The sequence below is a fragment of the Bipolaris zeicola genome (genome assembly GCF_000523435.1).
Source record: "Bipolaris zeicola 26-R-13 unplaced genomic scaffold scaffold_293, whole genome shotgun sequence".
NCBI classification, from domain to species: domain Eukaryota; kingdom Fungi; phylum Ascomycota; class Dothideomycetes; order Pleosporales; family Pleosporaceae; genus Bipolaris; species Bipolaris zeicola.
In genome coordinates, this window is record NW_006912342.1 from 11,865 (window position 1) to 26,472 (window position 14,608).

The 14,608-nt window shown below is 55.6% G+C and overlaps 8 protein-coding genes across 8 annotated transcripts; 6 read left to right on the forward strand and 2 right to left on the reverse strand.

Moving 5' to 3' along the window:
* Nucleotides 1-1,385: 1,385 nt before the first annotated feature.
* Nucleotides 1,386-2,725, forward strand: COCCADRAFT_9342 (uncharacterized protein; the record flags this gene model as incomplete). The annotated part of the gene is made up of 3 exons (XM_007719260.1): nucleotides 1,386-2,247; nucleotides 2,312-2,556; nucleotides 2,633-2,725. The coding sequence occupies 3 exons, from the start codon at nucleotides 1,386-1,388 to the stop codon at nucleotides 2,723-2,725; spliced, it is 1,200 nt and encodes a 399-aa protein (XP_007717450.1).
* Nucleotides 2,726-3,487: 762 nt separating this feature from the next.
* Nucleotides 3,488-4,677, reverse strand: COCCADRAFT_41201 (uncharacterized protein; the record flags this gene model as incomplete). The annotated part of the gene is made up of 3 exons (XM_007719261.1): nucleotides 3,488-3,713; nucleotides 3,770-4,135; nucleotides 4,196-4,677. The coding sequence occupies 3 exons, from the start codon at nucleotides 4,675-4,677 to the stop codon at nucleotides 3,488-3,490; spliced, it is 1,074 nt and encodes a 357-aa protein (XP_007717451.1).
* A 272-nt stretch (nucleotides 4,678-4,949) lies between these two features.
* Nucleotides 4,950-6,230, forward strand: COCCADRAFT_109677 (uncharacterized protein; the record flags this gene model as incomplete). Its single annotated transcript, XM_007719262.1, has 1 exon — nucleotides 4,950-6,230. The coding sequence occupies one exon, from the start codon at nucleotides 4,950-4,952 to the stop codon at nucleotides 6,228-6,230; it is 1,281 nt and encodes a 426-aa protein (XP_007717452.1).
* A 202-nt stretch (nucleotides 6,231-6,432) lies between these two features.
* On the reverse strand, nucleotides 6,433-7,803 carry COCCADRAFT_9345 (uncharacterized protein; the record flags this gene model as incomplete). The annotated part of the gene is made up of 1 exon (XM_007719263.1): nucleotides 6,433-7,803. The coding sequence occupies one exon, from the start codon at nucleotides 7,801-7,803 to the stop codon at nucleotides 6,433-6,435; it is 1,371 nt and encodes a 456-aa protein (XP_007717453.1).
* A 299-nt stretch (nucleotides 7,804-8,102) lies between these two features.
* Nucleotides 8,103-8,772, forward strand: COCCADRAFT_41204 (uncharacterized protein; the record flags this gene model as incomplete). The annotated part of the gene is made up of 2 exons (XM_007719264.1): nucleotides 8,103-8,184; nucleotides 8,237-8,772. The coding sequence occupies 2 exons, from the start codon at nucleotides 8,103-8,105 to the stop codon at nucleotides 8,770-8,772; spliced, it is 618 nt and encodes a 205-aa protein (XP_007717454.1).
* Nucleotides 8,773-8,870: 98 nt separating this feature from the next.
* Nucleotides 8,871-9,717, forward strand: COCCADRAFT_109655 (uncharacterized protein; the record flags this gene model as incomplete). The annotated part of the gene is made up of 3 exons (XM_007719265.1): nucleotides 8,871-8,960; nucleotides 9,008-9,374; nucleotides 9,422-9,717. Coding segments are annotated over 3 exons (753 nt in total), but the record flags the coding sequence as incomplete, so codon positions are not given.
* Nucleotides 9,718-10,141: 424 nt separating this feature from the next.
* COCCADRAFT_9347 (uncharacterized protein) lies at nucleotides 10,142-12,598 on the forward strand (the record flags this gene model as incomplete). The annotated part of the gene is made up of 2 exons (XM_007719266.1): nucleotides 10,142-10,839; nucleotides 10,900-12,598. The coding sequence occupies 2 exons, from the start codon at nucleotides 10,142-10,144 to the stop codon at nucleotides 12,596-12,598; spliced, it is 2,397 nt and encodes a 798-aa protein (XP_007717456.1).
* Nucleotides 12,599-13,978: 1,380 nt separating this feature from the next.
* COCCADRAFT_30459 (uncharacterized protein) lies at nucleotides 13,979-14,526 on the forward strand (the record flags this gene model as incomplete). Its single annotated transcript, XM_007719267.1, has 1 exon — nucleotides 13,979-14,526. A coding segment is annotated over one exon (548 nt), but the record flags the coding sequence as incomplete, so codon positions are not given.
* Nucleotides 14,527-14,608: the final 82 nt, after the last annotated feature.

Below are 14,608 nucleotides of genomic sequence, written 5' to 3' on the forward strand. Positions count from 1 at the left end.
ACACGGCCGTAGATCTTGGCCAAATCATCGCCTCGCACCTAGCGCCAGTATCCTGCTATACATAGAACCTATCCACTGTAGTTTATCGTAACCCGCCCTTACCTGCGCTTCGTATGGTTTGGTATCCTTCTTAAGCTGACAAAGGGCGATGTCTACTAGATTAGCAGGAAAGCCCTTCGAAGGCGGCCATCTTCCATGCCAAGGAAAGCGGATATTTGTCAGAAGATAGTCAAGAAAATCCGTGGCGATTTCTCGGTGGAAAGCGGATGAGGAGTTTTGCGGGACAGACTGATATGTTCAGGGTGTAATCTGTGGTGCAGAATCTAGAAAGATAGCTTTTCTTGCACGGAGAACGTGGTAAAAAGCGGTGACGACCTATCAAAAGGGAACAGAAGTTGTCGGAGCCAATTGGCAGCGCAAGGTGGTGGGCACTTGTCGCACATGTGCGTCGCCGAACACGTACATGAAACCCACTGGACGGAATCTCAGTAGACATGAGTATTTCTCTTGTAGGATCGTGACAATGGGATGGGTGGGCTCTGGTGTGGCCAGTGAGTATGACGCAGATGATGTGGCGCACGGCCACACATGGGAACAAGGGCTTACTAGCGTTCGTTGATCTGGGGCGGCCCGGAATAGTAGAGTCGCTGGTCGAGCTGCCTCAAGGCCTGGGATCGTCAACAACCCCTGCGCCGATCATATTGCTTTGGGTTGACCTCTTGTACGAAGTCGAACCGTTGCATCCGCCTGGCTTTGGAATAGAATTTGTGGATCTTGCATCGGCAGTTCACAGAGCTGCCACCAGGACGACCAAGTCCAGGAGCAGCCCCCCATGTCAAGCAGCACAGGAATCGCACGCGTATGTCTCTTCCCAAACGCAATGCGTGTTCTTGGTAGGAATGGTTCCGACCGGTGGTTCAAGGTTCCGCCAATTGCGCTACGTTTCGAGTGTCGGTACAAAGTTTCGCTTGTCCTATGAAACAATTGCACGTTTGGAAAGGGTGCACGGAGTTGATCTTGTCACCAAAAAGCACCCATTCTGGCGCTGCGTGGTCTGAAGTGACTTTGCAATCTTCGTCCAACATGGGCCAAGTGTGCTATGTTTGGTTACAAAAAGCCGTGTTAAGCACTTGATGGGCCAACCACCGTTTGTGGGTGGGTGCAACGCCGAAACGAGCGCCCATGGAAGCACGTCTCTTGTTGCTTGGCCTTATGCTCTTATACATGGGAACTGTATTATCCGGTCATGGTCTGGTAATTGGACGCCTTCTGTTTCTCCACCTCTCAAACTATCACCTTTTTGACTGCTTCTATGGAATGTCATGGCTGCCGTTGGTGGACACAATGATATGTTACTGGTGCTGGCACACCATCATCATCTAGACATGGCAACGAATACGGCTGCCCGGATCAAACGACATCAAAGGACTACCACCAACAAGATGGAGAGCAAACGACGGCGGAACGCTAATCTGGGTAATGGTAATACAGATTCGGTTCTACGGAGGAACATACAATCTACACCATCGCCTCGCCTCACCGGCCCCTCATCGTTGATGGAAGTGGTACAAAAACGATCATTACATCCGCGACTGTCCTCGGCCGGCCAAGTAGATGCCACCTCGACCATTGATAGTGGCACCCTGCAGGGAGCTGGATTGGTAGATGCAGCAGCTCTCCCAGGTGTCAACCAAGCCGATCCTGGTACTTTGAGTAGACCTATGCCAGGAGTCAATCAAGCCGACCCTGGTCGTATGGATGGGCTGATGCCAGGCAAGAATCAACCACCACCATCGATAGGTGATGCGGCGGCAGCTCAACTTCTCGAGGACATGCCGATTTCGGTATTGTGTACGACGCTTACAACATACACCACCTTGACAAAGACACGGACGGATCCAGCATTGACTACATCAGAATCCGGTATGGGTCCTGGGTTTTCTTGGCCCACTCCTGCCATTACAAGCATTTCGTCTGCGGCATCTTCAGCTACCGGCTTCCCCCTACTACCGTCGTTTAGCACGTTTATCCTCTTTTCACAGTCAGAAGATATTCGGGAGCAAGTGACGGCATCTACAAAAAGTATCAACACACCACTAGCCGTAACCGCGTCTTCGGCATTGACTGCGGTCTCGGTACCGACGTTCCAGCCTACATCTTCGGTTGTCGCCAGCTCTGCAACAGGTGGATCGGGTAGAGGACTAACGCCGTTGTCAAGATCCTTGTTTGTTCTTTTTGGTGTATTGGGTAAGCGGCTTTTAGCGCAAAGTTTGTTGTCACTGGATGGATGGCGGCTGACGTACAACGACAGGGGCCATTACGATGCTCATTGCATTGGCAATATTCTTCATGGCGAGGAGGAACAAGAGGCGGCAACAACTCGCAGAGCGATACATTGAAGAAAACGCCTCGTTTGAGGAGAAAAAGGGCGGTGCGCTCGGGTACGGAAACACGACGCACATCTCGGCAGAACGAACAGACAACGGTCCGACGGTGCTGACGGACAGTGAAAGAAACATTGTACGTCGCGCGGCTACCCAGGATGGACAACCAGAGGTAAGTCTGTTGCGTATTATGTGTTTGGATATCCTGTCGAAAAAGTAGACTAACAACATGTTCTTTTTCCCTTTAGGTCCATATCACAGCGCCTGGAGCGCGCCTACACGATGCGATTAATTTGTTTATTGCTAAATCTCGACGATTGACGTACAAAATATCTCCTTAGAAGATGGGCGACTCGAGAAGAAGGTCATGATAATAGTAAGCATTCATTATGAATAGGATGATGAACAATGTATAATCGGAAATACACTGTAAATAGCGTTAATGTAGCCTGTAAATACTAAACAGATATATACATACATGCATGCATGCATGGGGTGTCGTGGCATACGTGGATACAAATAGTAGCATGAACATGTGTGGTGCAGCCTTCGAAACTACCACTTCGAGTAACTCATGTCAGGGCGAGGGAAGGAAATTCCGTTGAAAGCAGCACTAGTTGCCACTAAGCCAAGTTGTACTTTGGGTAAGACCGACTTGGAATAGGTTCGACGACTAACGCGGCAATGTTTGTGCTAACAGAGGCTGAATGGTGGGTGCAGGGGCTAGGAGGGTGTCGGGATGTTTCTGGTTGCCGGGTGGTGTGGGGCGAGGACTGGGGGCGTCGCGGCTAAGTATGGGGAGTAAGCGGCTTGGCACGTGGTGTAGTGTGGTGCGATGGGGGCGTGGGGGGGTTGGGTTGGGTTTGTGGACAGGATGTAATGGACAGGGACTTGTGCGATTGAGGCCAAAGGCGCAATGTGCCCTGGCTACATGGTGCTTGAGCCATGGTTCCCCCTTCTTCCGAGCAAACATATGTATGTAGTCGGCCCCAACAATTTGTCGAATGCTGCATGACCAGATTTTATTGGAGTGGAACATGGTGTAGTGGACGCTTCCCTGCTTACTCCAAGAGTACGTAATTTCGGGAGCAAGCTCGTCTTCATCAACTTACCATGCTAGTGCTATATACGTGCAAATATACAATTTCCTCACCCGCCTCAGCGTCGCCTGGCAGTAAAAAGTCGAGTTTAGCAGTCTCAATGAAACCGGCTTGGGCCATGAGATGGAAGAAGACTTGCTCACTCGAATGGCGCATCTTCATTGCGACAGCTACAATAATGGCTGGGTTGGACATGGCTAGGCGGGAGAGGGTACTGACTAGCGCCGGGCTGTGGTGTCAAGACGGTCAGGTGGTTGATTTGGAGGGGTGAATAAGAGGTCCTACCTGCTGTCTGGATTGTATGTACAATCAGCCGCGATGACGAGACTGACGGAGGTCAAAGTTGACTGCAATTCATCAGGCAGTTGGGCATCCCAGTCGAGCTCGAGGAAGCTGAGCTTTGCGCCGGGTGCTCTGGATGCTTGATCAATGTTGCGCTGGACAATCTCCCTGGCTTCGGGGAGGTCAGTCAAGATGACGTTGGCGTTGGTGATTGTCTGGGCAAGGGCGATGCCGACAATGCCGCAGCCGGTTCCCAGTTCGAGGACAATCAAGGGAGAGGCTTTTGTGGAGGGCAACAGAGCCCTTGCTAATGTCGACTTTGTGTCTGCCAAGTCTGGTATATGGCAGGCCAGGGTTATGCCCGCGTCCCTACAAAGGCAACCTCAGTGGGCAATGGGTGAGAAGAGGTGCTGGAGAAGGCAGATTTACCACAGATGCCTTGCAATGCTTTCTCCGGTCTCCTCCCAGATGGCTACGTCGGAGTGTGGTGACAGGCTAAAGCGGCGCTGGACCAACCTAGGGGCGTTGTCATCCAAGGTAAAGGGCGCACTCCAGGCGGATACAACACCTCGCGCATCCTGGCCCGCGAGAGCAGGATACTCGTCGGGCGAGTTTCCGGGGCCTATGCCTACTTTGAGGCGCAACAGCGAAGACGGCAGTGCGTGGGACTTGGGCAATGGGATGGTTATGGGTAGAGAGCGCATGCCACTTGCCCAGCGCACAGAGGTCCAGACGAGGACATGCTCTGCGTCGTGGGTGCACAGCAGGAGCTCGGCGGCGAGATGGACATGGTGGGGAAGAAACGAGTCGCCCAGGTCCGAGGCGAGGGTGACGAGACAGGCGACGCTGGCCGTGTTGGTGGTCTTGTCACGGAGGATGCGGGGGGGTTTGAGGAAGCGGAGGTAGCGCATGGCGGGTGTTTGTGCATGGGCACTGAGGAAAAGGTCGGGTTGGGTGTGTGTGTGGGGTTGGGGGCGACGCAGAGGGACTAGCACACACTGCAGTCTGGAGTCGATAGACGGCGGCGTCTCGCCCCGGCGCATTCGTGTCGGCGACACCCAACGTCGCGTCCAGTGCAGTGCATATCCAGACGCAGCGCAGCCTGCCAGGAGTGAAGAGGAGGAGGAGTCAGCATCGCCATCGCCATCACCATCACCATCGGCCATCGGCCATCGACGTTGCCATGTACCGCCGCAGTGACCCGCGCTGGAACCGGACGTTGCAGCAGATTACAGAGAACCTGGAGCACGCAAACGACACGGCGCAGGAGAACATCTACGGCTTCACGCAGCGCTACATCGACCCATGCTTTGCATCCGTCACCCGCTGCGTCAGCGCATGCACCGCGCCCTGCCTGCCCTCTGGCCATGACCGGCGCCGTCACCGCGGGCGGTCGCGCGGGCGGGCCGAGTCGAGCTTCGACTTCTACGACGACTGGGACCACGACGACGAGACGGACGGCCTGCTGGGCTGGGGCAGTGACAGCCTCGATCGCTTCCTGAGCACGTCGGCTGGCTATGGAGCAACCACACAGCCCGCCCGCCAGCCCGCCATGAGCTACGGCCAGCGCAGCCGCGATGCGCGGTACAACACGCCGCGCCGCAACAGCAAGACCAAGCCCAGGACGGGGCCCCTCGCCCGCGACACCACCCACGACCCCACCCTCATCCCCAGCTCCTCGTACTTTGGCTTCCTCGGCCGCCTCCCCTTCAACATTGGCGCTCGCGGCCTGCGCTACAAGCCCTCGGCTGCCGACCTCATCGATCACCCGGGCGCTGCACGCAGGAGCCTCGACGAGGACCAGCCCTTGATCGACGACAGCGACCATGACGACGACGACGATGCTGCCGGCCTGAGAAACTCGGAGCACAAGGGCCACCGCAGGCAGCGAAGCGACACGCATGCCTCGGGCCACACGACCGACTCGCTCAGTTCCAGAGGCGACATCTTCCCCAGCGAAGACGAGCTCGAAGACGCCGTGCCCCTCGACGACGAGTTCACCATTGCCCTCGAGCGGCGCACCACCGGCCAATGGACTCAGGACAGTGCCAGCAGCAACAAGACGCTCTCTGCAACCAGCAACCGCCCTTCTGCCTCGCGCCTCTCGACACGCACAACCCACCGCTCCTCGCCCGCCGACACCAGCGACTGCATCCCCACTCTCGCCGACCTTGACGAGCAAGAAGAGCGTCTGCGCCAGCAGCAAGAGGATGACATCGACCGCAAGCGCCACAATGCCCACCACCTCGCAGTCAAGCGTGGCCTAGCCTCAGACCCTGCCTCGCCCTTGCTCCCCACCCCAACCGCCACAACCAGCCGTGATCAGCTTCCGTTTGCCAGTACTGTAGACGCTCAACCAATACCCGAAACTGGTCTGGGTCCTCTTGATGAAAATAGAGGGCAACACCATGATGGACAAGACCAATTCGTGCCTGCCAGACTACCGCACTTTGGGTCGGGGTAGACTGCATATGCTCTTTCTCTATTCCCTTTCCTGTAATATTGCATTCTCTCCTGCCTTCTTCCTGGCACTAGATAACGAAACGACACATACGCAGACATGATAGTCACGGGCGCAAATATCATCACCATCATTACCATGATCATGACCATTGCCTGTACACGCTGCTCTCGGTTCAAATTGCATTGGTGTCAACCTGCTCCCACTACAGCCCCATGTTACCAAATGTGATTGGCTTCTTGGTCAAGCCCTGGTAGATCTCATCTAGCACGCTCCTCTTCCTCTTCTTGTCTACCTCGCGCTCCTCTTGTTCCGCCGCTTCTTCGTCGTCCGCCTCGGCATCTTGCTCGGTTCGCGGCTTCCACGCACTAATGCTACCGTCCCCATGCCCAGAGTACATTTCAACCTCGTGCGCCCGCCAAGCCAAACTCGTGATTCTATCCTTGGCCGGCTGTTGCCGATTGCCGGCTGTTAACTCTCCATGTGAGCGCTGTTGCGAGCGGCGTAGGCGGCGTATCAGCTTGCCCTCCCACAGCTCGTACACCAGCACTTCACAGCCGTTGGGATAGAAGATGACTTCACCACCTGGCTGTACGCTCTCAACTGGGGCAAATACAGGCAGCCGTGGCGACAGACCTGTGTTTTTAACCATGGGGCCAAAGTTTGCCAGTGTGTTGGCCCCAGTGTCCGTGTCCCAGACGCGGATGCGCGCGTCATGGCCACATGTCACAAGATGCCTCCCATCTTCTGTCCATATCAGCCCATTGACAGGTCCCCGGTGTGCTTGCTTCATTGTTGCGTTGCGAGACAGGGACATGGACTGGCTGCCACGTCGGCCAACCGAGTCTTCGAGATCCAACATGGCCAGTTCGCCCACACTGCGACGCACATCCCAGAACCGGACAGTGCCGTCGGTGGCCCCACTGGCGACAATGTGTTCGCGAACTGGACTCCATGCCGTAGATAACACTGCCCCAGAGTGACCCGCCAGACTATGCGTCGTCGCCCCAGACCGCAAATCTACAAGACGCACGTTGGGATTCTGTGTGGCGCAGGCAACAAGTAGATGCGAGGCCACGGGTGACAGCGAGATGTTGTATACGACAGAGTCCAAGTCAAAGGATGCAGATGTGGCGAGCGTTTCGCTCGAGTAAAGCTTGACAGTGTGGTCGTAAGACGACGTGAGGAACGCCAGCGAGTCGAACGGGTAGAAGTGTATCTGTGTAATGCCGAGTTTGTGTTCTTCACTCGTCTTGCTTGCGGCAGTCAGAGGTGTGTACGTCTCGCCTACCTCGGTTGTGCCCGGCTGCGCCTCAAGATCCCACAGTGCGATCGAACTGTCGGCGCCTGCAGACAGCAGATACCTCCCCTCGAACTTATCAACTGTCAGCGCACTTACGCCAGATGCGTGGGCTGGTATGCGCTCGTGTGGAGCATCGGGAGTAGGCAGATGCTGGTTGAAGTTTACGCTGGGCGACGGCTGCAGCGCGTAGACGAGGCGGGAGGTGCAGGCGCGCTTGAGGACATGGTTGGGAATGAAGCCGTACGCGCGGTCGAGTACGTGTTGGTTGTGCATATGCGACTCATGCTTTTGTGTGCGCGGCGATGTGTGTGAGTGATGAATCAATGGGTGCAAACTACAGCCAGGTGGGTGAGAGTAGTGGAGACGCTGAGGGACGGGTCGAGGCTCATAATGCGTATGTACCTATGACGTTGCTGCCTGCTCTTGCGCAGACTGCGGCGGCCGAGCTGCTTGCAGGGATCCCGTGTTGGCCTCGCGAACAAATAGCAGTGTACTAGTGTAATCTGCCCTCTGAAGCCGACCACCTCTTAGGACAAAACATAACAGTAGACTGTACAACAAAAGCATTTACAATGGCCTCACGACAAAGTTCAGCGGCTGCCAGTGAGAAAAAGCCACGCAAGCGAAGAGCCAATGTTTACGATGCTGTTGCAGGCAAGAGCCGCATGGCCCTGCCGTGCAAAACCGATTCTGACTGGAAATACAGGCAACGTCACGCAAGCTGGTTTAATTGGGCATGTCACTGGTCCAAAGGCGGCCAAGAAATGTCTACGGCCGGACGAAGTCCTCTTCAAGCGTAAGAATGCACCGATCCGGTACGAAGAGGACGACTATTATCCAGCCCATAACCGTCTCTCGGACCAGCAACTGCCTAGGGGAGAACTTTTGACTTCAATCCATGCTTACATAACCCATATGTATGCTCAAGTCGATGCCCGTGGCCGGAGTATACGATGGCGACACCTGGACGAAACTGTCCTGCTTGCCCTTGGCATCCTTGTAGAGGAAACGGCGCGCAGTGTCATCGGCAAGACCGGCGATCTAGCTTTCACCGAGGCTAGCCAAGGCGACGGCTGTGGGAAGAGCAAGAGCAAGAGCAAGAGCAGGTCGACTTCGTCTACCGTCAAAGAGCATGCGCCTGTTGATGCAACCAAACAGTCTGCAAAAGAGACGAACCGTTCCGTGCGCGTCTCCTGGGCTTCGCCAGTGGACTCGACAAGCATTGCACAAGAAACGGACTAGATAGATGGACGGTTGCCTGTCCATGCATCATGGTCGTGCCTGCCTTTTTCCCTTGTCCGAGCCAGCCAAGCGTGCCTTCCTCGTCTGGATGAGCGTGTCTTTTCTTTACACCACATCTTCAATCACATCAAGTGTCCCATGCCCCAACCCCACCCCCAACACCATCTCTGAGAAAAACAGTCAACATGGTAGGTCCGACTACAACTACAGCATCTGCCGCCCTAACATAGTCAAGGCACCTAAGACTCAGCCCAACCCACAGAAAGCAGCTTCTATCTTGGCATGGTTTCACAAGACAGCACAGGCACACAGTATCAAGGACCTTGAGAAGACGCTGCCTCAAGTGTCTTCCGTTAACGGCATGCAAGTCAAAGACTATCTGCAAGCACTTTCGGATGACAACAAAATCCGCGTCGAGAAGATTGGCAGCGGCAACTGGTACTGGAGTTTCCCAGCTGATGAGAAAAAGGCAAAGAACGCCACTCTCAAAAAGGCCCAAGAAGAGTACGACAAGGTCAGGGCGACTGTGTCTGATCTGCAGGCAAAAGTAGAAGGCGCAGAAGCAGCTCGCGCAGAGGACGAGGACATGCTCATGGAGCCTGGTCAGTGCAAACGCGTCTGCCGTGCACCCTTTACTGAGAGACTCCAGGCGGCGATCGCCGAACTCTCATCACAAAGCACACCGGCATCATGAAGGAATTGGAACAACTTCGCAAAGACTTAGCCGCGTACAGCGAGCAGGACCCGGTCGAGTTGGAGAAGAAAGAGAGTGAAGCACACAAGGCTCGCCTCGATACCGAAAGATACACTGATCACATCTTGGCCATGCAGGGATGGTTCAAGACCAATGCAGGCGGTGGTGGAGGAGAGGAATTTCTTAGTGTGCTGAAGATGCTATATGGTGATGAGTACGACAGTGAGGAGCAAGGCTTGCGTGAACTTTGATGGCCTAGGGAAGGTTGTGGAATTCATGGTAATGTCAGATGGATACTATACACCAGAAAATTACCAGTCGCTGCAAGTACCAGGATCAGGGTATACTGCGTAAGTATCGGTTTGGGGTGCATTGTGTAGGCCAGTTCCACATGCGGAATCACCATCATGTCGACTCATTCACTGCGCCACAGTCGAGAGATTACTTGAGTCATGTCAGTGGCGCATGGGCCACTGTTTAGCTATCATTCGCTTGCAAGAGCGTCATCGTAATACCTTTAGTCCAAGAACACGAAACGCCCTGCTATGAATAAGAGGCCTCGCCGGCCTGCCCTGTACCCGTCGAGTTGTCGCTGCTCTTCAACACTCTGCTACTGCCTTATACGTTGGGACTCTTCCAAAGACGCACCTCGCACGGCTCCTACGATACCCCGCCATGGCTTCAACGGGTGCCCAAGAAACCTCCCAAGTTCCTGCAAGCGCACAACGGCGTGGTGGCAGAGGGCGCGGACGCGCAAGAGGTGCACATGGTGGCTCCGAAGAAAGACAGGAGAATTTTGAGGCAAGAGGGCGCGGACGGGGTGGCAACCAAGGGCGAGGTCGAGGTCGAGGCAACAGGGACGGCCCTGGTGGTCGCGGCGCATCTGCACAGGACAAGGGCAAAGCACCAGCAGTAGAAACACCAGAAAACGGTCCTGCGCTCAGCAAGCCTGTACCGGCCCCAGCCCCCGCCCCCGCACAGTCAGACGACGAAGATGCAGATGGCGAGGTGTGCTTCATCTGCGCATCGCCCGTCCAGCACCTGGCCATTGCTCCCTGCAACCACCGGACATGTCACATTTGCTCAATCCGCATGCGAGCGCTATACAAGACAAAAGCTTGCGCCCATTGCAGGACCGAATCCGACCACGTCATCCTCAGCGATGACGCTGAAAAGACATATGAAGATTTTTCGAAGGCCGACTTTTTCAAGTCGGATGATACCCTAGGCATACACTTTGAGAATGCGGCAGTCTTTGAGGACACGCGGTTGTTGCTGCAGTACAACTGCCCGGATAGCGAGTGCGACGTGGCCTGCCTCGGATGGCCTGACCTACACCGTCATGTCAAGACGGCACACGCCAAGATGATGTGGTATGTACTAGATGCGTACTCGTCGCTTTGCACGACTATGCTTGGGCTAACATGACGTAGTGATCTGTGTACACGGAACAAAAAGGTGTTCACGCATGAGCACGAGCTCTTCACCCCGCAAGACTTGAAAAAGCACCAAAAGTTTGGCGATGACAATCCCGGCGCAATTGACCAGAGTGGTTTCAAAGGCCATCCCGAGTGCGGCTTCTGCAGACAGCGCTTCTATGGAGACGATGAGCTGTACACACATTGCAGAGACAAGCACGAGCGCTGTCACATTTGCGATCGACGCGAAGGAGGCAGCAGAAAACAGCAATACTATGTCAATTACGATTCTCTCGAGATACATTTTCGAAAAGACCACTTTTTATGTCCAGACCGCGAGTGCTTGGACAAGAAGTTTGTCGTGTTTGACTCGGAGATGGATCTCAAGGCACACCAGCTCGAGGTGCATCCTAACGGTCTATCGAAGGATGCATTGCGAGACGCGCGGAGGGTGGACATGTCTGGGTTCCAATTCCGAGCCCCGCACGAGCAAAGTGCAGGCAGCGGCAGGCGAGATGAGCGAAGGCGCGAAGGGGGCAGAGGACGTGGCAGAGGACGAGATCCGAATGCAGAGCCAGTTCCTGCCTCTTCTGCGCAGCCCCTGAGCAGAGCCGAACTCGCCTATCAGCGACAGATGGAAGCACAGAATGCCCATTCAATTACCGGAAGAGCTTTTGGTGGTCAACTTTCGACTCCCACTCCTGGTGAGGCGTTTGCAGCCAGACCACCCCCAAGCGCTTCTGGGCCTGCCGTAGTGACAGCTTCACGTCCAACTCCGGGAGCTACCAGCAACATTACAAACGGTATGAGCCAACTCAGTGTCGATGCGCAATCGGTCAGTTCGATTCCGCAAACCCCACAAGAGCAAGCCCGGCTGCTGCGTCACAACGCGGTCACTGAACGAGCTGCGAACATGGCCGGACACAACGAAATTAAGCTGCAAGAGTTCCGAGCGGCGGTATCAGCTTACCGAAATTCGAAAACATCGGCAGCACAGCTGATTGAGGGCTTCTTTGCGCTGTTCGATGCCGATTCGAAAGAGATGGGAAAGCTGATCAAAGAGCTAGCCGACATCTTTGAGATTGCAACGAAGCGGGAGGGACTCCTCAAGGCATGGAACGATTGGAAGGCCATTAATGAGGACTATCCTTCGTTGCCTGGCTCTGCTACCGAGCATGCCTTGAGCGGCGGGTCGGCGGCTCGAGGAGGGTCGCGTGTGCTGAAATTGAAGAGCTCAACGGCGCAGTCATCGCGCTCAACAGCCAACCAGCAAGCTAGCTGGTCATCTGCATCCTCAAGCAATCCATTTCCTGCGTTGCCCACCCCTGCAAGTCGCATTGGTGCCAAGCCTGGACAAACGCCGTGGGCATCGTCTTCGTCTGCTGCAGGTAGTGCCCGCCCCTCGCCTTCAGCTACGCCCTCTCGCGGCGCAGCACCATCATCATCAAGCACGAGCAAGAAGGCCAGCCTGGCAGATGCATTCCCAGCGCTTCCAGCAGCAGCCAAACCTACGAGTACGATTTTCAGCCCAGGATACACGGGCAACGGGCTACGGCGAGACAATAGTGGGCGCAACACTCCAGTGGTGAATGCTTGGGGATCAGGGTCAGGTGCGAACAGTGGAACGACGACACCAGCAGTTGAGGATGGCAGCGCAGCTGGAAAGAAGAAAGGCAACAAGGGTAAGAAACAGACGCTGTTTCAATGGGGCTAGAGGGTTAGTTAGTGGCCAAAAGCGGGGGCCTTGGGCATGCGGGGACGCTCGGTACATGGATATTCGAGGGGACGCATAAGGGACGGTGCGCATACAAGTGCCGTAGTCATGGTAACATGGCAGAAAAGAAACTAGGAGGGAAAAGAAAAAGAAGTGGTGATGACGGCATAGAGTAGTATCTCGAGGACGATGTGTGGACGCTTGTGAGGAGCGGTGAAAGAGGCGGCGGGCGATGTGGAGCGAAGAGTATAAAGAAGAGTGTAGAGAGGCATGTGCTGATAAGTGTAGCTCGACATTCAAGACAATGCAGACTGAGGCGACCAAGGACTCGAGTTTGCAGGGAACAAGCACATGGGCCAGGCAACCCGGGATGACCCAATGGACGACGTTGGTTGCACGATTTTGTTTTCGCAGGGGCGCCTCTTTGAGCGTGAAAACCTGTTTTTTTTGTTTGCGCAATTGAAGTTTGTTTGAAAAATGCAGTAGGTGTTATGATAGCAAACAGTCGCAGTAGCAGGAGTAGTAGTGTGTGTGTGTCTGTGTGTGTGTGAAGTGGATGATTTGGGATTTAAGCTATTTTTTTTAGCGTGCTTCATGTGTTGACGACATTTGTAGACGGAGCCGAGTCATGGGTTTGCGGAGAAATACTTGTCGAGTACAGCGTGGTTGGGTGGATGGTTCCTAGTCGATGCTGGCACTTTGACGTGATTTGGAAGAGGGTTGAGGACAGCATGTGGTATGCAGCAAGGAGCTTTGGCTAGTAGGAGCAGATGCATAGGTGTGTATGTGATGGGCATACTTGGATGATGCAAGCACAGGCACAGGCACAGGCACAGGCACAAGGGCGTGGGTGTAGTGTACTTAGGCCAAGTATGGTGTGGGTGATGCGATAGGCCATGATTACCGACTACCTACATGCAAGCGAGGCGTCGAGGGAATCGGGACTGCAGGCCGGCGCGGGCAAGGCGATCGCCACATGTACTTGTTATCCCGCAGAGACCATGGGGCTAGTTGCAGCAATGGGCATTGGATTTGCGCAGCATCAGAGGCCTTGTCGTTGGTGGGTACGCCGCACCTGAACCATGGTTCATGTGGTGACGAGCATGGACATGAGTCATGTACTACGGACAAGTCAACGCTTGGTTGGAGCCGCTTGCTATAAAACAAAACCCCCGGAGCGGTGTCGCCCTTTTGCTCCCTCAAATCTGCCAAACCAGCCATCCAGCCAGCCATCCATTGATCCAAAGACCCGGACCTGACCATCCTCGGCATCGCCAGTGCAGTGCAGTGCAGTGCAGTGCAATCGTCGTCGTCGTTATCGTCGTTGTTTGAACCGCCCCCGCCCGCTTGCTTTCAGAGCGCGCGACACCAGCAGCTACCATGGCCGCCAGCATGGCTCACTATCAAGGCCACCTCAGCAACCGCATCACGACCGGACGCGCCGAGACGGTTGGCCAGGCACAGTACCCGCCGCGGCGAGCAGAGCGCAAGTACAAGCTCGAGGTCGAGCAGCAACCCATCCGAGCGCGCATGTGTGGCTTTGGCGACAAGGACCGGCGGCCCATTACGCCTCCGCCGTGCATCCGGCTCGTGGTACTGGACGAGATGGATCGCGAGCTCGACTTCAACGAGATCGATAGCACCTACTTTGTCCTCATGGTGGACCTGTGGAACGAGTCGGGCCAGTCGGCCGTCAACCTGGTGCGCCATAGCAGCGCCGCGCCCACCGTGTCCATCAGCAGCAGCACAACGACGTCGTACCCGCCACCGCCCGAGCGCAGCCACTACGTCGCCACGACGATTCCGGGCTACGATGCACATTCGCAGGCCTACCGCCACCAGCACCAGCACCAACAGCACCAGCACCAGCACATGCAGCCCCAGCCCATGGCCCCGGCGGGCTACGGCCCCGGCGCCCACACGGGCGTGTCGGTGCCGGTCCCGCCCTACTATCCGCCCACCGCCCAGCCTCCCACGCCAACCTACCAGCAGTACCCCGCCCCCGCCCCC